The following is a 19001-nucleotide window of genomic DNA, read 5'->3' as shown; positions in this document are numbered from 1 at the left end:
GTGTACATTTCGTGGACCTGGGATGCCCCCAAGAAGCCCCCAAGTGCCCCGAGGAGATGCTTTGACCTTCCCATGAATAAGGTACAACTCCAATTCTGAGTAAATGTTATAGAATTTCTTTATTAGACAAAAATAGACTCTTTCCCCCCCCTTTTCATGTGATCCCACTCTGATCTCTCTGCTCAGAGGGGGAGGCGGAGGAGGGCGTGCCTTGCTCCCCACACCTCTTCCCCCTCTCCCTGCCAGGCTGGGACCTGCAGCTGGGTGGAGCTGGCAGGCCCGCTTTCCCCTCTGGGCTGATGTTCTCTTCTCGTGCAGGTGGGGCTGTCCAGATCCCCTCCAGGGCTCAACCGCTCATGCCTCCTCACCCTTCACACACCCATCTCTGCCATCTGCTCACGTGCAAGGTCATCTCACAGGCCCATCCACTTGGCTTAGCAGGCTGGGGGCAGGGAAGGAGAGCAGTGTCCCAGGCTGATGCCCACTCCCCATTCCTAAGGGAGGGGCTGGCTCCTGGGTCTCCCCGGCCCAGGCCAGGGGAAGTGAGGACTGTGGGGTGCTGAGAGGTGCGCGGTGTTGAAGTGGGCTCTGAGCTTGTGGCCTTCCTTCACTTTCTCTGACCCAGTAGGACTTTGGTGATGAAGGTGACAATGGCGCCAGCAGGCTGATCTGGGTCAAGCTCTGCAAAGAGGTGACACACGTTCTCCCAGGGACTTCCCGGCTTCTTGGCCACGAAACCAAAGATCCTAGGGGCACAGAGGCAGTGTGGGGAGGGGGCTCAGCATGCCTTCCACAAAGGACTGCAAAGCCAGGGGTGGGGAGGAAGGCAGCGCCTCTGTCCCAGGGAGGGAAGAGATGCACCCGTGGGGAGGCTTACTTGGAGGTGGTCCCGTCGGGGTTGGTCCATCTGCAGAAAAAGAAGAACCGTGACGGAATGCACCCAGGGTCTGGCTACCGGAGGAGGAGGGCTGGGGCAGGGGACTTTCTGGTCTGGGGGAACCTGACGGGAGCGTGGAGTTATGGGAGCAAAGAAAGGGTCGAGAGGGAGGCTCACCTCCGGTCCTGAGGATCAGTGCTGCAGAAGGTGATGCTGTTCACTGGATAATGGCGGCGAAAGAAGAGCCTGCAAGGAGGATCGTGGGGAAAGTCACAACCGGAACCGGGGGTCCCTAGGGTCCCCCAGGGGCTGGGCGCACACACTCACTTCCTTTGGTTGTCCGTCAGCGTAATGCCCTGGGCTGAGACCTTGAAGTGCACGATGGCTGGGGTTGGCCGGGGGCTGCAGCTCAGAGCTGCAGAGCTGGCCCGGGCCACCGCTTGGGGGCCCGTCAGTGACTCTGTCTCCACTGAGGTCAGGTAGAGCACGCTGCAGGCTATGAGGGCAAGAGAGGGCTGGAGGAGAGCGCCGGCTCTGCCAGCACCCAGGTCTGTCTTCCCCTATCGCCCCCCACCGCCAGCTCTTTCTTGCGCCTTCCCCAGCTAGCGCTGCTCAAAATTCGTTAGAATCCAGGTCACTTGTTAAAAAGGCAGATTCTGCGACTCTGCCAGATCTACAGTCGGAAATGCTCGAAAGAGGCCTGACAATCTGCATTCTAACAAGCCTCCCTCCAAAGATTTTCATGTTCATGAATTTGAGGTCCTAGACTGAGGACCCCCTTTCCCACCCCCACTGCAAATATAGGGGCCCACCCACCTCAGGGCCTTTCAGTGCCCCGTGCCTGCACACGTAGGACCCCACTTTGCACCCAGGGAGAGAAGGGAGGGAGAGGTCCTACCGGCACCCTGACGTAGGAGGTCGGCTGCTGTGCTCATGTTGGCCGGCACTGGGGTCTCTGGAGTCTCCTCTAGAGGATCTGGGGGCAATGAGGGCCAACAGGGAAGGTCAGCAGGGAGTCACGTTCCCTAGGAGCTGGAGAACTCTGTTGTCCCAAGGGAAGGCAGGCTGGGAGCCAGGACCTGGGGACGCTGCCTTGGGCTGCAGCGGGTGAGGAGAGGCGGGAGGGCAGATCACAAGCACCCACCTTTGCTGGGGATGCGCAGGCAGCAGGGCAGGGACAGTGGGGAGATGGAGTGCTGGGACACCAGGGCCGACAGGCTGCCTGCAGGGGGAGGTGACAGAAGCCCTGAGGTGCCCACAGGTATCCCCCCCTCCCCAGCTCTCCCTCCACCCTCCTGAGACCCCCTTGGCCCCTGTGCCTCACCAAAGTAGGGCTCACTGGGACAGCCTTTGATCTTCACCCCTTTGGGCCCAGTCTCAATGAGAAAATGACGGACCAGCTGTTCCAAGGGGTCCCCTGAGGGGAGGGGAGGAGGCCGGGTGGAGAGGAGAGAAGAAATAGACTTTATCAGATTCCAGATTCCAGTTTTCTCCTGTGCTGGGATTCTTTCCAGCGCCGGAGAGGTCACTTCCTGCCTCTCCCCACCAAGAAGTGGCATGGCCTACCCTGCCTTGTCTTGTCTCTGGTGCCTCCCCCCCCACTCCACTCCCCTTCTCCCCCGTGTGGGCATTCTTTACCTTTCCAGGGTTGGGCGCTGGGTGGAGGTGTGGCCACTTTGAGGGCCAGCCCGTAGGCTCCTTGGAATGAATGACTGTCCCTGATCAGGAAGGCCCCAGGGTCCTTGTCCTTCAGCAGAGCAATGGCTGGGGGGAGGTGGGAGAAGTTTTCACAGTGGTGGATTGAGCCCCAAGTAGCCCCTCTCTACCTCTGCTACCCAAGCTCCCTAGGCCTTTCACCCTAACAGCTGTGGTGTTTTGGGGCACCTGGGGATGGAACTTCAGAGTTAAAAGGGTATTGACAGTGTTGAGTTGAAACCTCCGTGGGCCCAGAGCCCAGAACCACCTGCTAGTGAGAGACTGCCTGGGGTAAACCTGCTGAGACAGGGAGGAGGCACTAAGGGTGTTAACTGGAAGGATGGGTTCTTAAGCCAAGACAGAGCCCCAGAGGGGCTATAAAACGGGAGGGGTGGGGCAGGCTGCCTTCTCACCTTGGTCACGGGACAGGTGTGGTTTGTACCAGAACTTGGATGTATCCTGGACGAACTTGACATTGCTCTGGCTCTCTTGCATAGGGGGCTCTAGGACAGGGAGGGACCGAGCTTGGCCCAGTGCTTCCCAGTGCCCGTGCCATGCCCCTCCTTGGCAGACAGGGTTCTCCCAAGGGGGCCCCACCCTCCCCAAGGCCTTTATACCTGGGGGTTGGGGGACATTATCCGGGAGCAGAGGTGCAAAGGTGACATGGTGACTGGTGCCTCTGGCTGGTGGTGATGCCTGCTCTGGGCCCCAGGGTCCTGGCTGTTGCCCAGGTCCCAGCAAATGGCGTTTCTCGGGAAGTGGGGGCTGGGTGGGGCCGTTGACATCATAGGATGCAGCCAGGGGGAAGGCAGGCGTGGGTGAGCTCTGAGGCGGCTCTGGGCTGGCCACAAGCCAGGGCATCTGGGTAGGCACAGGGGTGAGGGGGGACCCATCCGGGCTATCTGGAGGGTCTCGAAGTCCCTGCCAGGGGGCATGGCGGAGGCCAGGCAGTGTGGTGGGCACAGGGCCCCTCGGACTGGCGCTGTCTGAGCGGCTCCCCGGGCTCTTCTCCTGAGGCCAGTCCTTGGGTGAGCTGGGCGGGGAGGTGGGGGAGAAGGGGCCAGGGGCTGGAAGCTCAAGCCCGCTTCTCGCTGGCAGCTCGGGAGCCTTTTCAGCGCTTCCCTGGGGAACGGACGGCAAAGCCTCGCCAGGACTTAGTCTCTGAGTGGGCACCAAGGTGGGGGACGTGGTGTCCTGCCGTCGGGTGCTGCAGTTTGGGAGGGCGGGCAGGTGGTCAGTACATTGGTAGGGCTGCGGAGCCCCCGTGTGAGCTGCCCCCACCCCCAGCTTCAGTGCCTGAACAGCCCCGGCCCCTCTGTATACCTTTCCTTGCCCTGGACTGGGCTGCTGGTGTGCAGGGGCGTGGAGGGACCAGACAGCTCAGAAGAGGCACTGCACTGAGCATCACAGGGAGACCGAGGCAGGGTGCTGTGCCCGCTGGGGCCCTCCCTCCAGGATGCTGGCTCAGGTGATTCTGTAGGGAAGGTGGGAGAAGGGGCCGTGAGCCGGAAAAGTCCCTTTTGTCTGGCTTAGCTCTTTCTCATTCTGCACCTTCCCCCACCTTCCATCTTCCAGAACCCTCCTCTTCCCCGGGCACTCCCCACCCCAATGCCCTCACCTGCAGATGCCAAGGCTCCTGCGGGGGCCAGGTGCCCAGGCATGGGGTACCTGTCCCCTCCCTCCTCTGCAGGGATCTCGTAGCTCAGCTTCCTGGATTGTGGGTAGGGCGGGCTGCCCGGGGAAATGGAGCCAGCCCGTGGGGAGTGGGCACCGGAACTGGAATACCCTCTGCCCTCACCTGAAGAGCCACAGCTATGAGGCACCCGGCCATATGCTGGGCAGTAACTGGGAACGGCTCCTCCATAGCCATATGTCACCAGGGCAGGATACCCTGGATGCCCATACCTGCCTTCAGGGCACAGGGCGTAGGAGCAGCCCTCATGCCCTTCCTCGCCTGCCTTGGGTGGCTTCAGGCAGCTGTAGTCGGGCATCGGGGTGTGGTGATGCCCGCAGGCAGGCACCAGCAGGGGCAGTGGGTGCCCGGACCGCACCGGGTGCAGGAGAGCCTTGCCAGCCTCGCCCGCCCACCCCTCTCCAGCCTCCCTCTCCAGCCTCAGCCCATATAGGGCTGCAGTGGGCAGCGCCAGCTTCTCCTCACAGGCGGGGCAGGAGCACAGGGCAGGCATCCCAGGGTCCTCCACGATCACCACCTCCCGGTAGCCTGGGGAACGGTAGCCGAAGTCCCCGTTGGCTGGTTTCCCCAGCTCAGGGGGGTAGGGATACGGCCCCTCAGACAGGGATCGGCAGAGGCGCCTCTTCTCCACAGAGGCCTCGGCGTAGCCCTGGGGGTGCCCCTCGTAGCCCCCATAGGCCAGCCGCCGCCTGTCCAGGGTTCCCTCTGGCCGGTAGTAGCCCCCATTGGGGACCCCGCAGGGCTCCCGGTAGCCCTGGCGGCAGGAGCAGTGGCGGCTGAGGCTGGGTCTGTGGCCTGAATACACTCCGAGGTGGGGGCCTCCGCCCACGGGCGGCTGCTCTTCGTCATCCAGGATGGCCGTCTCGCGCCCGGCTCCCCGGCCCCCACCGGCCACTCCACAGCCTCCCAGGAGGCGGTCTAGCTCCTGTCGTTCCGCAGCCGTTGGGGGTGGCCGGCCAGGGGACTCGGCAGCCGGCTCCGTGGTCAGTGTGGACGAATGGCCGGAGTCGCTGCTGACAGAGAGCATGGGGGGTGGAGGTGGCTCTGGAGAGGGCGCCGGTGGGCTCTGGCGGGGGGCCCGCTGCACCTGGGCGTAAGGACTGCCATCCAGGGGTCCCCGGGTGTGTGTCGGGGAGCCTGAGTGGGGACAGGACCAGGGAGGGAGGGCAAGCAGGAAGAAAGGAGAGAGAGGGAGTCAAAGAGAGGGAACAGTGCAGGGGACTCCACTTCAGGGGTGTCCCTCGGGAGGGGGATCTGCCTGGGAGGAAGGAGTGTGCCCCTCAAACCTCCACCTCCCACCGCCCCTGGGCCTGCCCCACACACCGTCCACGCTGTCCTCGTGGTGCTGATTGAAGTTCTCGTAGGAGTCCCAGCGCACGGCAGGCTCTGCCGTGTTGTAGTCAACAGAGACCGAGGGGTCGTTCCGTGGGGTGTTGCCTGTGGAACGGGCCGCCCAGGTGTTGAGAAAACGGACAGACAGCCTTTAGCCCTGACCCAAGGCTTGGCTCTTACCTTTGATCTTTTCAGGGCTGGAGGAGAAGACGAACTCCACCGAGGCTTGGAAGGGGAACCTCTCATCTGCGGGGAGTGGCCGTGAGGAGCCGGGCCCCTGCCCACCCTCACCTGGGCTCCAGCCCCCACATCCGTCTCCAACTCACCAGCCCAGGCCTCGTCCAGCTGGTCCTTGGGGAAGGTGAGCCGTGGTCCGTGGATGGTGCATGTGTGGAACTGGACTCGGAACACGAGGGTCCGGTCTGTCCCCCGGCCACCCTTGTGATAGCAGGTCACCTGGATGAGGGAAGGGAGACTAGGGGTCAGGCCCTCCTGTCCACTTGCGTCTCCTCTGTGCTTCCACCCTGGGGACTGTCTGGCCGCAGCGCTGCCTGGGGCCTCAACCTCAAGGTGGCCCCTCCCCCATCTAGGGGACTAGCTTTCCACCCTCCAATCTGCCTTGAATTGATGAGTCCCCAGAGACTGTGCAGCAGGCAGGATACACCACCACCCCTTGCACCCCTGCCCCTTCCCAGGATGGTCCCCTCACCATGACATCGCCTTTGAGGAGGAGGGCTGGCTCCAGGCTGATGCAGAGCTGTTGCGGCCCAGGGCCTGCAATGTGACTGAGGAAGGAAGGAAGAGGCACAGGCTGAGTCAGAGGCACTCGGGCTGGGGTGGGGAGCTATGAAGAGTCAGGAGGGACTTGGGAGATTGGAGTCCGAGCCCTGAGCCAGAGACCTTTAGCCTGAACATCAGCCTCTCCATCTGTAAAATGGATTCCATGATGGCCAACGTTTTTAGGTGCAGTGGCAGGAACCGGAGGACCCTGTGTCTGGGGAGGCTGGAGGAACAGGAATGCGGGGAGCAGGGGCCTGGGAAGAGAGCACTCACTAGATTCCAGATGTGTAGACAAGCTGCATGGACTGGTAGATCTTGAGGAAGGGCTGGAAGCCTGGAGGGACAGGAAGGAGAAGGCATGTGGGGCTTGCTGAATGGAGGGGGTGGGGACGGCCCTCCTTGTGGAGCACACCCCAGGCAGACTCACCTGTGCCAGGTTCAAAGGCTGGCAGCACGGGCACAAGCACATAGTGCAGGAAGAGAGGGCTGCTGTTCATTCTGATGGAGCCGGACAGGAGGCCGCTGAAGTAGCTGATATATCTGGCAGGGGGTGTGTCAGAACATAAGCCCCTTCCTCTGGAGGCCCCTTTGTACCATTTCAGCTATGCTCACCACCACCCGCCTCCCCCCCACTTGGAAAGCCTGCCCTTCTTAGCACTTTCCTCACATCTTCCAGCTCACGAGAAAGTTCTTCCTTGCATCTAACCTCAATCCTTCTTGCTGTCCCAAAGGTTTGTACTTGCTGGCCCCTCTGGCTAGAATGCTCTTCCCCCAGATCTCTGCTTCCCGTCACAGAGATGGGTTCTGACTGTCCTGCAAGTCTCTCTTTACCACAAGCTCCATGAGAGCAAGGACCGTGTTTGTTCTGAATTCTCAGCACCTGACAGTTCCTGGTACACAGAAGGCGCTCCATTAAGGTATGCTGTATGAGTGAGAGAATCTCGGCCTTGGCAGCCATGGAGGGAGCCTGCTCCTCCAACCCATCCCTACCCAGGCTGCTCACCGGCGCTGGGAGGGCTGCAGCTCCGCGGCCACCTTGTCCTCACAGAACTTCCTCATGGTAAGCGTAGCCAATGCCTGGTCCGCCCTGGGGACAGCAGGACCAGCGTGGGGGATTAGGGGCTGGTATCCAAGCTGGCCTCTCAACCCTAAGCCCCAGGATAGGGAGGAGATGTGTGATCCCCCCCAAGGCTAGAGGAAGCCCAGAGTGGTGGTGAAGAGGACTAGAAACCCCACAGACAGTCACTTTACTAGTTGTTGGGCCTCAGGCAAGTGCTCCCTGAGTTTTAGTTTCCTCCTCTGTAAAATGGGGAAATAAGACCATGCTATAGGTTGGGTTTTTGGCTCCCCAAAAGATATGTACCTCTGAATGTGATCTTATTTGGAAATAGGGTCGCTGCAGATGGAATTAGTTAAGATGTTATACTGGAGGAGGAATGAGCCCTTAATCCAATATGATTGGTGTCCTTAGAAGGAGAGAAGAGACAGACAGACAGACACACACACAGGAAGAAAGCCATGTGACGACCAAGGCAGAGAGTGGAGTGACGCAGCTGCAGGCTAAGGAACACCAGGGACTGCTGGTCACCACCAGAAGCTAGAAAGAGGCAAGGCAGGGCTCTACCCAGAGTCTCCACGGGAGTGCAGAGCTGCTGACACTTCGATTTTAGACTCCCAGCCTCCAGAGCGGAGACAACACATTTATGTTGTCTCTAGCCACTTAGTTTGTGATACTTTGTTACAGCAGCCCTAGGAAACTGACAAAAATCCTCTGCTGGGAATGGTGGAGGAGGTACAAGCGAGAAAAAGGAGGTGGAAAGGCCAAGTTTATGGTAAATGGCTCTCCCAACACAGAGGCGGGCTTCAGGGAGAAGGGATCATCTCGGCCAACTGGGGGAGGCAGGTCACTGGGGAGGGGCCAGTCAGGGGTCAGGGAGTCTCACCCTGCAGAGATCTTGCTGTAGTGCATGTAGGCAGAGACGATGACCCCGAGCTTGCCCTTGCTCCCCTGAGGGTAGAAAGATAGGGATGCAGGGCCTGCTGAGGCCTCAAGCTGAGGTCACCCCGGCCCTGTGAACCCCAGGTCCCAGCTCACCTTGCAGTACAGTACAACCACGTGCTGTGGGTCAGCACTGAGCCACGTCTCCATGGCTTTGCAGATGGAACACAGCTTGTCCAGGGGGGGCGCATGCAGCTCAGGCCAACCGAAGTCCTGGACCTGGGGGGGGCGCAGGGGTACAACTGAGGGTGGGGGCCACAAGCAAAGAGACATGGGTGGGGATGGAAAAGGGACCAGGTGTAGGGGTCGGTGGGGGCCAACCAAAGTCAAGAGACTGTTGGTTGTCCACGACAGGCTCAACACTTTCCTCATGGGTACAATGGGGTTGATACCCGCTGCACCATGCTTTGGAGTGTCTCAAGTAAGAAGTCACCTGGGAAGGTGCCAACTGCTACTATTAATAAGGAGGAGCTGGGGGCTTGTTGGGGTGGGAGTTGAGTTTAATGGCTTTAATCCCCTCCTACCTTGGGGTTTAGGCGGGTCAGGTCATGTCTTTTCTCTGAAAGGTTGAAGAGCTGCAAGTAAAGAGGGCACTTTAGACGGAAGTGACCTTGGGCAGCGGGTGGCGAGGCGCGGTCCCCTGCTGCGACCCTAAGCAGTCTTTCTCCCAAACGAGGACGGCGCTAAGGCCCGGCCTAGCTACGACCGCCCAGCGGGGGCGTTCCCTATCGGCTCCGGCGGCCCCCGAGGCCCCGCCCCCTAGGCCCGCGCCTCCGCGAGTTTGTCGTCAGGCAGCAGCTCCGCCCATCTGGGCCTCCCAGTCCTCTCATTGGCTGACTGCGGAAGGCCCCGCCCTCACCAGGTACTTGTCGCGGTGCTTGGATTGCAGCACGTGAGCCAGCTCGCGCAGGTGTCCCCGGTGTCGCTGCTCGTCGGGCCGCGCGGGGAAGGCGGCAGCCAGGATCCGCTCCGTCACGTAAGTGAGGTCCAAGTCCCAGCGGCGCTCCATAAGCGGGTCCAGGCTGAAGCTCCTGGGGAGGGGGCAAAGCCTGCGTCAGGCACGAGGGCGAGGCTCCGGGGGCAGATGGGAGGGGAGGGCGAGGCCTCGGGGTCCCGAGGGTAGGTGGGGCCGCTCGGGGGCGGGGTGGGGGGGCTGCCTAGGAGAGCTTTGCTGGGGGGGGGGGTGCGGTGCGGCGCTGCGCCGGGTTGAGGTATGGGACCACCCCGGCGCCCTCACTTACCTGGGCAGAGTGTTGCGCTGCTTTGAGTGGTTTAGAGACTTGGTGGATCCCTGGTGGACGAGATGAGACGGTGCACATCTCTTTGGGTGCCCCCCACTCTAGGCTCCCCGCTCCAGAGTCCCGTGAACTTTCGTAAGATACCTGGGTCCGTACTCCCAGAGCTACCTGCTTCCGCCCCCTCCGCCAGCATCACTTACCAGGTGCTCTATGCGCCTCACGGGGGCCGTGTTTCTCCGCTAGAGGGAGACGGAGGAGGAAAAGGGGGCGGTTAGGGCGGGGGTAGGGACCAGTCTGCGCCTGGGGATGGTGGAAAAGGCACGCCGGGCTTCCTGTGGGGGCTGCACCGGGCCAAGGGAGAGGAGTCCTAACCCCCAGCAGGGCCAAGGGCAAGAAGATCAGAGGGCTCATTTTTTTCCTGTCCCTCAGGATGACCGGCACCCACAGCAGTCCATTCAAGCTAACCTCCTGGGGGCCCTCTCTGTGGCCACCAGACCTTTGGACACCTCAGCCAGGTTCCTTGCCACTCCCACCCCATCTCAGAGCACACTCACCAGCTCCGCCGGAGGCAAAGCCTGACAGGACGAAGTCACCTGGAAGGAGACCCGAGTGAGGGGCTGAGCTCCTGCTGAAATGGGGTCTCCTGGGCTTGACGATGGGGCTACCCCTCAGCTTCAGCAAGAAGGTGGAGGGGCTGTCAGCAGATGGGCACACACTCCAGCTGAGGTTCCTCTATTTAAGGGAGCCTCCCCTCTGGCCTCTCTGGTCCCCCACCCCTAGGCCCCCCACTTGTTGCTCTTGGCTCCCAGCCCCCTGCCCACACAGACCCCCATTCATCCAGCTGCGGGGCAGGAGTTATATATAGAGCCATGTAGGCAGGCCATGGCCAGGGACGGACACTGGCCTCTTTCACCGGGAGACCCCGCCCCTGGGCACACAGCTCCCCCAGGCCAACTCCAAGGCCCTGGGACCCCCCGCACTGCAGGAGGAGGACGAGGGAACCTCCTCAGAGATGGGGCTGCCTCAGGTCCCCAGTGGACAGTGGTGCTATCTACAGCTTGTACCTTCCGCCCGGCCTTTCCAGGGCCCAGGACGAGACCCACCCAGGCATCCTGAGGACCCTTCCCCAGAGGGAAGGCACAGCCCATCCGGCTACCCAGTCTTTGAAATCCTGCTCCCCCACCCACCCACCCCACCCTTCCTCGTCCTCATTCTCCTCCTCTTCCCCACCCCCATCCTCTCGCCAGCTGCAGCCTGGGCACAGCACCAAGACAAACCCTGTCTCCTGTCCACCCGCCTGGGCCAGCCCTCCAGGGGGTGGAGTAGGGTGGTTCTTAAAGGGCCCAGTACAGCACCCTCTCCCACTCCGGCAGGGGTTCCCCATGATGAGAGGGGCTGCGGTTGATGCCGATGTGGCTGGAGAAGCCTGTTTCAGAGGAAGAGACTCTAGTCCTCCTCCCCCAGTCAAGTACCCACCTTTGCTTCACATTTTCTGTGTGTTGCCACCTTGCAAACTAGAGAGGGATGGTGGGGAGAAGAGAGGGGTTAGCAGGCACATACTGGGGTAGCCCTCCCCCTCTCCCCAGGCCCTGGAACCAGATCCTGGGATTTCCAAGACTGTTGAGATGGAATGGGGGAGCAGGGGCAGAGTTCAAGGGAAGTGTCAGGCAGCGGGGTAGTACGCTCAGGCCAGGGAGGGAGGGGGCAAGGGCTAATGTTCCAGGGTGACTGGGGGTGAGGGGGGAGGGAGGGAAGTCCCCATCACAGGTCCACTGGGGAGGCAGTGGAGAGGACTGGGTCTCCTGGGTTGGGGCGGGAGTGTCCGTCATGGGGACAAGGGCTGTTTGGAGGGGAGGCAGCTCCCCGTGACGGACACCCTCTTGGTTCCCATGCTGTCCAGGGGGCAGCATGCACATTACGGTTTGAACTCTTTGTGAGTCTACCCGCTGGAGTTGTGCACACAATGGTGCTGGGTTAGAGGCTCTCAGGGTCACAGGACAGGCACCTCACCTCTGCATGAGACGCCAGTTCCATCGATGGTCACCTTACACACTGCACAGACTGGTGGTTTCTTCCGGAAGACCTTCTCCCGGAAGCTGTGTGGCTCGGCTTTCCTAGGCTAGGGACGGAAGGACACACAGGCAGAGGTGTCAGTTCTCAGTGGACCCATCTCTGGGACTAGCTGGGGTCTTAGCACTACCCTGGTTTCTTTCTCCTCCATCCTGATAAAGCCCCTAAACTCCTAAGACACACTTGGTCACAGCTGTTTCTTGGCTTTTATGGGGCCTGTCCTTGATGGTATGTGGAATCTGCCCCCTTGCATCACCCCAGACGGGTCACCTCCTCTCTGAGGGTCACTCGGGACCCTCGTATGGTGTGTGAAACCCTCGCAGTCACTGCCACACCAGGTGCTAGAGCTTTCCTCCTGATCTGGGAGGTGGGGGGGTGCTCTCTGACTTTCTTCTATGAGGGTTCTCCATTTCTCCTCCCATTTTGCCTTCCCCAGATGGAGGTCCCTGTGGAGAGTGAGCAGGAGGGGGTCCAGAAATGAACGTAGAATGTCAGTCACGCAGCACCCAGACTGACCTGGCGGGGAGTGGCCTGAGCCAGTCCTACTCCCCTGGCTCCCGCTGTCCCCGTGCTCCAGACAGCTGACATGCCCTCCTCCCCCTACTGTCAGAACAACATGTTTACTCATTGTGCATTGAGGCGGCAGGCAGCAATTGTGTAAGGAGGGGGTGGTAATGCTGGAGAGACAGGCAGACAGAGGCACGACATTGGGGAAAATGTTCAGCTGCCTTGCTACTTCTGGATGTAGTGAGCACCCTGTCACTTGAGGTTCAAGTGGGATTCCAGCATGGAATGGGGGAAGGGGTGGGCTAGATGCCCTCTTGGGCCTCTCCCCACCCAGAGTGCAGTGAGGCAGGGATGCCCCGTTATGGCCCTCATCCCCCTCCCTCCACTGTGGGTTCACTCCACTCATCTTCTGTCCATATGCCTCCTCTCCCTTCTACCCATTTTTCTCTTCCCTCAAGTGTTCAAGCTCCCCCCCCCCCCATAATATTATCTCATGTTGCCCTGAGCTGCTTCTTTTGGGGTATGGCTGATAAAATATGGGGAAATGGAGTCATAGGCATCCAGGCCCCCCATCCTGGGGACCCAGGCAGCACTTTTGGTCTCTTGGCTGTCCCCCAAGAACCTGGATTAAACCCAACCTGAACTCTTATGGGCCAGCCTTGCTGGACCCGTTAGGAAACTCGGGTGCATTCTGACATTAACGGCATGCACTGATGATGTCAGGGGAAAGTCCCAGTGTCTAAAGCACTTCTGAGACCTGGCCACCCCTCTCCCTTCGCCACCTCCACCCCATTTCTCCCAAACTTCTGAGCTCAGGGAAGGGGCCTGATCTCGGCCCTGCCCTGGGGCTCCCCGGTAGTACCTGGAAAAGTCCTACAATGAAGTATACCTGAATGCAGGTTTAGGGGGCCAGGATCCCCAGGGTTGGCCTGAATTAGAGCAGGGAAGTTGGAGGAGGGAAAGTGAACACCAGGTTCTGCTTTAATCCAAACTTCTGCTGCTCACACCACAGCTCTGGCTATTCCAAAGGGGCATAGTAGTGAGGGGATTCGGGGCAAGGGGAAAAGGTTCTGGCCTGAGTCCTGGTCCCCTCCCCCACTGCCCACCCCTCCACCCCTGCCCCTCCTCTGCCCAGCCAGCGGGCACTCCTACCCTGCTGGTGGCCCGGCTGCTGTCCCTCCTCCCCAGGGCTCTGAGCAGCCTCTCCACGGGGCCGCTGGACTTCATGATGTCCGGGCGGCTGGCTGGGGTGCCGACTGCGGGCCTGAACAATGCTGGGGCCCGGCCCGGGGCTTCCTGGAAGCGGCCTGGCGGAGGCAGCCGCTTCCCCTGGGTGGAGGGTAGGCTGTCTGGCTGGTGTGAGGAGAAGCCCGGCCCTGGAAGTGGAGGGGAGTGCAGGCGGGAAAGGGGCAGGTCGCTGCTCCAGGAAGTGGGGGGGGGGGGGAGGGAGGATGTGGGGGAGGCCAGGAGATCAGATTCCCAGGATCTACCCTGCTGGGAGTGTCAGCCCAGGATCTTTTGCCCCCCAGCCCCTTGCTGTGGAGCTGCCCCTTGCCCGGGGGATCCACCCTATCCAGGGATGAACAAGGATCCTGAGATCCAGCCCCCAGTGGAGTGGGGTGGGGGCAGGGTGGGAATTTAGGTCTCCTGCAGGGCTCAAGGGCCAGTGGGGAACACTGTGTCCCAGGCCAGGCCAGTCTCCCAGCCTGAACTCTCAGGTTCTCAGGGGACTTCTGGTGGGGAGGAAGGGGGAGCTGGGAATCACTACCCCAGCCAGCTCAGAATCGGGGTGCATCCTGAGGGGCCGGGGAAAATAGGACTGAGAGCCAGCTTCCTGCCTCAGTTTCACTGGTTGTGAAGTATAGGAAAAGGAAAGCATTCACTGCTTCTCTCCTGCCGCCCCCATACGCACTGGAAGGCCTGCTTCCAGCCACAAGATTATTCTGCCCACAGGAGTGAGCCATTCTCCTGCTCCAGCCCAAGGCATTTGAGGCTCTTCTCCTGAGAGCACCCCACCCGCTCTGCTCCTGACAGTCATCCCCTCTGTTCCCCCATTCCATGGCTTGTTCGTGCTAGACCTCCCAGTCCCTAGCCCCTCTTTCCAGCCCTGCTGTGTAGGCCCTTCACCCAGACCCTAGGGCTGGGCCCTAAGCCCCCTGCCCCCCAAAGCCTGAGTACTACCTTCATGGCTCTCCTAGCTCTGCTCTCCTTCCTCAGCAGCTGTCCCAGGTCCTAAGGACTGGACAGGCCCCCCCCCCCCCCCCCCCCCCCCCCCCCCCCCCCCCCCCCCGCCCCACCTCCCAACACATACTCCACCCCCCTCTGTGGGCCTCCTACCTCCCTCCTGGGAACATGGCCAACTTCCTGTCCCAAGAGTCAAGGGAAGGAGGTGGACTGGAGCCTTGGAAGTGGGGGGTGGGGGGGGCAGTAATCTTCCAAAAATAAATGGGGTTAAGGGCCAGGGGTCCTCAGCCCCAAGCCTTGGACAGCAGCCCTTTGACCGGCTGGAGCTGTCACTTGAAAGAACGCGCAAATATGCCTCCCCTCATTTGCATGGTATTTACTGAATGTACCGGTGCTCAGCCTTCTCCCACTTGGTCCTTAGACCTCCCTCTCCCTCCTTCAGGCCCAAGGGACTGGTCTAATCCTGCCTTCTCTGGGATGAGCCCCCTTAGGAGAGCCCACTCAGGACACTTCTTTGGACTTGCCTGGCATGGGCCTGGCCTGAGGCTTTGCCCTTGAAGATTTAATTCTCCTTCCAAGTCAGGAAGTCTGTCCCCGGGGTACCTTGGCCAGAGGGAGGTATCTCCGTGGCCAGGCTTGGGCCCCTAGCGTGTAACTGGAGAGGGGGCACTGGCTCTGCAACCCACCCCTATCCCACCAACCCTGGCTGGGTCCCAGGACATTCCAGGCCCCTGGCCAGTGTGGGCAACTGGGCCTGGCCTGGTCCAGTTCAGAGCCTTGCTGTAGGAGAAGCACTATGGTGGGTGTGTGGGTTGGGGTGCCTTTTCTGTGCCTCTTCATGCCCCTTCAGCATGCTTCTTTCTACACCTGCTGCCTCCACAGGGGCTGAAAAGTCCCCTCACCTGGTAGTTCCTTCGTGGGGGACTCATTAACCCGTGTTGGGTGGCCAGGGAAGAATGCCTTTGAGTCTCTCCCCACTCTGTGGGGGGCACCTCTGTAGTGAGATGGAGAGGGGGGAAACAGGGTTGAGAGGAAAAGGCACTCACCAGGGCAGGGCTGGGAAGGCATGGCCAGACCCCGGTAGGACCCTCACCCTACTCCTGCCTGGAACATTCCAGAGCCTGTCAGTCTCTCCCCCAGCCTGGCCCCCTCTCACTCCGAAGCCTTGGGTTTGTTTGGAGAAACCCCTCCACCCACACTCCCCCTTCCTGGAAAATAGCTGTGGTTGGATGAGAGGCTGGGAGCCCAGCCGCGGAGGAGGGGTGAGGCCCGGAGAAGGAGAGAGGGAGAGGCGGGATATATGAGTGTGCCCTGAGGGATCTAGAGAATTGAGGGGAGAAGCAGAAGGGGGGCGGACGAGTGGGGCTGGAAAATTGAAATGGGCCTCAGTGTCCCAGAAGTGAAGTAGAAAAAGAAAACCCTCGCGACGCACGTTCCCGGGGCCGGGCCGGCAGTTCCCACCCGGGTCCGGGGCCCCGCGTGTGGGGGCAACGTGCGCCCCGTGGCGGCGAGTGCGCCGGAGACGCGCGAGGGCGGGACGGCCGTGTGACCGCGGGCCCTGCCCCGCCCCCTGCTCCCTTTCCCGGCTTCCCGCGGCCCCCGGCCCCGGCCCCAGCCCCAGTCCCCCACCGCCCCCCACCCCGGCGGCCGCCCCGCGCCCCAGAGCCTCCGGGCGGCCCCGCGCCCCCTGGCGACCGGCCCCGGCCCCGCCCGGCCGCCGTGACGCACAGGCCGCCGCCCTCCCGCCCCGCGCCGCGCGGCCACTCACCTGCGGGGGGCGCCCGGCGGGGCGGGGGCGCGCCGGGGCGGGGCAGCAGCAGGGGGAGCCCCCGGACCGGCCCATCCTGCCGGGCCCGCGCCGAGCGGCCGCGGAGGAGGCGGAGGAGGCGGGAGCGGGCGCCGCGCTCGCCCGGGCTCCCTCCTGCGCCCGCCGCGCCCCGCGCCCCGCGCCCGCCCTCGCTCCCTCCCGCGCTGCTCTCCTCCCTCCTTCCCGGCTCCAATCCCCACGTTCCCCCGCTCCCCGCCCCTCGGCCTCCTCCTTCTCCCTCTCGTCGTCCCCACCTTCTCCTGCGGGCCCACGCTCCCCGGGGCGAGGAGGGACGCGGAGACTGGCGGAGGGGCGCTCGGGGACAGGAAGAGACCGGGATGGGGAGAGTGTGAGGAGGCGGACGCGCAGGACGCAGAGCCGAGAAACTCTCCGAGCCCCGGGGAGACTAGCCGGCAGGACACAGCAAGAAGCAAAACAAAACACAGGAACCAGACAGACGTAGAAGAAAAGCGGCCATGGGTCCAGAAGGCGTTAGAAACAGCCTCTCATCCGCCCCCTCCGCGGGGAGTATTTGGGATTGAGCCTGACCCCAAAGTCAGGACCCACCTACTCAAGGGGCGCCAGATTCAGACAAAGATACCTGCTGCCCCCTGTGTCCCCAGTCGCTGGACACCCTTCCCTAGTCCTCTGCCACAGGGGAGACGTCTAGGCCACCTATTGTCTCCAAAGGACTCGAAGCTGAGGAGCTCCGCATCAAGTGCAAGCTCCCACCCCCTAAGCAGCTCCAGTCAGCCCATCATCCATCGCTCTGCTTTGGAACTGGACCTGGACGGTCATTCCCACTCCCTGACTCTGCTTATAAAGAAAGTCCTCCCTCCTCCTATATAACTCAAGTCACAGGTTTCCCAGTGGAGATGGAAGTTCATTCAGTCTGTGGTCTAATCTCATTCCCTTCTTTTCCAGGGTCAGGATCTGATACTGGTTAGAAACTAATGGGCCCTGGGGGTGATTTGAGTTGGGTCACCCTGGAGGGGAAGATAGAGGGAAGGGATGTCTTTTCAGAAACTGAATCTACTCCCATTCTCAGATTCACCAGTGTTCTCTAGTATTGAGTACTTCCTGGAACTCCCTCCTGCCCTCCCTCACCCTCCCCACTGAATTTTCCATGATGAAAACTGGTGTGTGTTGGGGGTGTGGATTCTGAGAAGCCAGTGCCCAGGGCTCAATGTCCAGTGCCTGCTCAAGGCAGCCAGTACAACCAGCTGCAAAGCCCTCTGTCCCTCCCTGTCTCAGCTCCCAACTGGGTCGTCTCTGCTCATCTTGCCTTTGGCAAAGGCTGGGAAGTCTGGTTCTGATTCCAATCTGGCAGCTGGGGGGAGAGGCACGGTGACAATGCGATCCCTCAGAGACTGGCATTTGGAAGGGGTGGGTGTGGCTGGGACTGGGGAGCCTAGAGCTTACTGCTCTTGGCTGAGTTGGTGTCCAGTAGGTCGTCTCAATCTCAGAGGTTAGAGCAGTGGGAACTGCTGGGAGCTGGAGGGAGGGCTGGGGGGTTGGAATGGGGTGCAGGAGGGAAGAGGTGGGGAGGCACTGGGAGGAGGGGAGAGGCAGGAGTTTGGGGTAAGCCCCAAGGAGAGTGACCGGGATCAGAGGCTAGCGGGAAGGGGGCAGGGTTGAAGGTCATTGTGTGTATTTTGGTAAGATTTGATTATGTAACCGAGACACATGAGGCATGAAAATTTGCTCGTTTCTTCGGAGTCTTAGCTAGTTTTTTAAAAATCGTGTCCTTTCCAGAGTTCATTAGGGTCTTTGGCTGGGTGCCTGGGATGCCTGCCGAAGGGGGTTAGTAGGTTCTATTTTTTTTTTTTTTTTTTTTTAAGTAATCTCTACACCCCGTGTAGGGCTTGAACTCACTACCTTGAGATCAAGAGTTGCATGCTGTTCCTACTGAGCTAGCCAGATACCCCAAGTTCTAATGTTTAAAGGTACCAAGGAGAGACTGGTGCTCAGAGAAGAGGCACCTGATTGGATCCCAGAGAGGTAGGCAGGGCTTCAGCCTCACACTCATGCTGGTGTGGTTGTCCCTACGGAACTTTTGAGGTTTCAAGGAATTGGGAGAGTCATAAGATGGGCAGCTGAACTTTCAGCTCAGACTTGATTCCTGCTGTCAACCTGGGGACCAGGGGGCTGAGGGGGCTGGAGGAGGGAAGCTGATGAGGAAGGTTGAGAGTGAAAAATTATCCACAGGAGGTGGCTTGCTGGGAGTGCTGTGAACACGGGTGGCATATGGAGCCAGCCAGACATCCTGACTACCAGTTCAGAGCAACAGAAGCTTCAGAAGGGAGGGGAAAGGGAGAAGGAAGACAGGATGATGTTAGCAAAGGTGAAACAGCATTTCAGGAACAGTATCATGACCCCTTCTGACCCCTCCCTCCATGCAGGTTTTCTTACCTTGACTATGCAGAGGGCAACCCATCTTGGGACCGAAGGCTGGACCCCCTCTTCCAAGGTCTGGGGCGATCCCATGCCTGCGACTGAGTGTGCTCAGATCCTTGGGGTGGGAGGGCTTTGAGGGGCATGGGCTATCCTGGCGGGGAGAGCACTGGGTCAGGAGGATTTGAGTGGAGGGTTTGGGCCCTGGGAACCAGGAAGAGCGGGGGAAGGGGCAGAGCTCACTCCAGAGGCGGATCTGCTGGCCAGGACAGAGGACAGAGGGTGTATTGTCCAACCGGGAGGTTGCTGCAGCTGGGTGTGGAGCAGCACAGCTCGCCTCTTCCAAACTCCTTTCTGGGGAGGCGGGAGGGTGAGGGAAGTCGAGTCCCCCCTTCACTTGTGGCCCTGGGGGCTATGACGGTTGC

At 61.0% G+C, this 19001-nt stretch overlaps 1 protein-coding gene across 4 annotated transcripts; it reads right to left on the bottom strand.

The window, feature by feature from the left end:
- Nucleotides 1-100: 100 nt before the first annotated feature.
- On the bottom strand, nucleotides 101-16163 carry TNS2 (tensin 2). Of its 4 annotated transcripts, none has more exons than XM_042946642.1 (29): nucleotides 16144-16163; nucleotides 11625-11733; nucleotides 11091-11128; nucleotides 10169-10207; nucleotides 9815-9853; nucleotides 9618-9667; nucleotides 9236-9407; nucleotides 8901-8951; nucleotides 8473-8595; nucleotides 8321-8385; nucleotides 7381-7464; nucleotides 6805-6917; nucleotides 6651-6711; nucleotides 6307-6382; nucleotides 5924-6053; nucleotides 5778-5843; nucleotides 5589-5702; nucleotides 4191-5402; nucleotides 3896-4046; nucleotides 3190-3779; nucleotides 2986-3075; nucleotides 2516-2641; nucleotides 2202-2294; nucleotides 2022-2099; nucleotides 1776-1853; nucleotides 1205-1373; nucleotides 1055-1123; nucleotides 878-907; nucleotides 101-746 (listed from the first exon to the last, which is right to left on the bottom strand). In XM_042946642.1, the coding sequence occupies exons 7-29, from the start codon at nucleotides 9383-9385 to the stop codon at nucleotides 608-610; spliced, it is 3858 nt and encodes a 1285-aa protein (XP_042802576.1). In that variant the 5' UTR covers nucleotides 9386-9407; nucleotides 9618-9667; nucleotides 9815-9853; nucleotides 10169-10207; nucleotides 11091-11128; nucleotides 11625-11733; nucleotides 16144-16163; the 3' UTR covers nucleotides 101-607. The 4 variants fall into 4 exon arrangements, with proteins under 4 accessions (XP_042802576.1, XP_042802577.1, XP_042802575.1 ...); XM_042946643.1 differs by lacking the exon at nucleotides 16144-16163 and adding an exon at nucleotides 14373-14404; XM_042946641.1 differs by lacking the exon at nucleotides 16144-16163 and adding an exon at nucleotides 13344-13565.
- Nucleotides 16164-19001: the final 2838 nt, after the last annotated feature.

The sequence above is a fragment of the Panthera leo genome, chromosome B4, assembly GCF_018350215.1.
Source record: "Panthera leo isolate Ple1 chromosome B4, P.leo_Ple1_pat1.1, whole genome shotgun sequence".
NCBI lineage: Eukaryota > Metazoa > Chordata > Mammalia > Carnivora > Felidae > Panthera > Panthera leo.
This window is presented reverse-complemented; position numbering and strand designations above follow the sequence as displayed.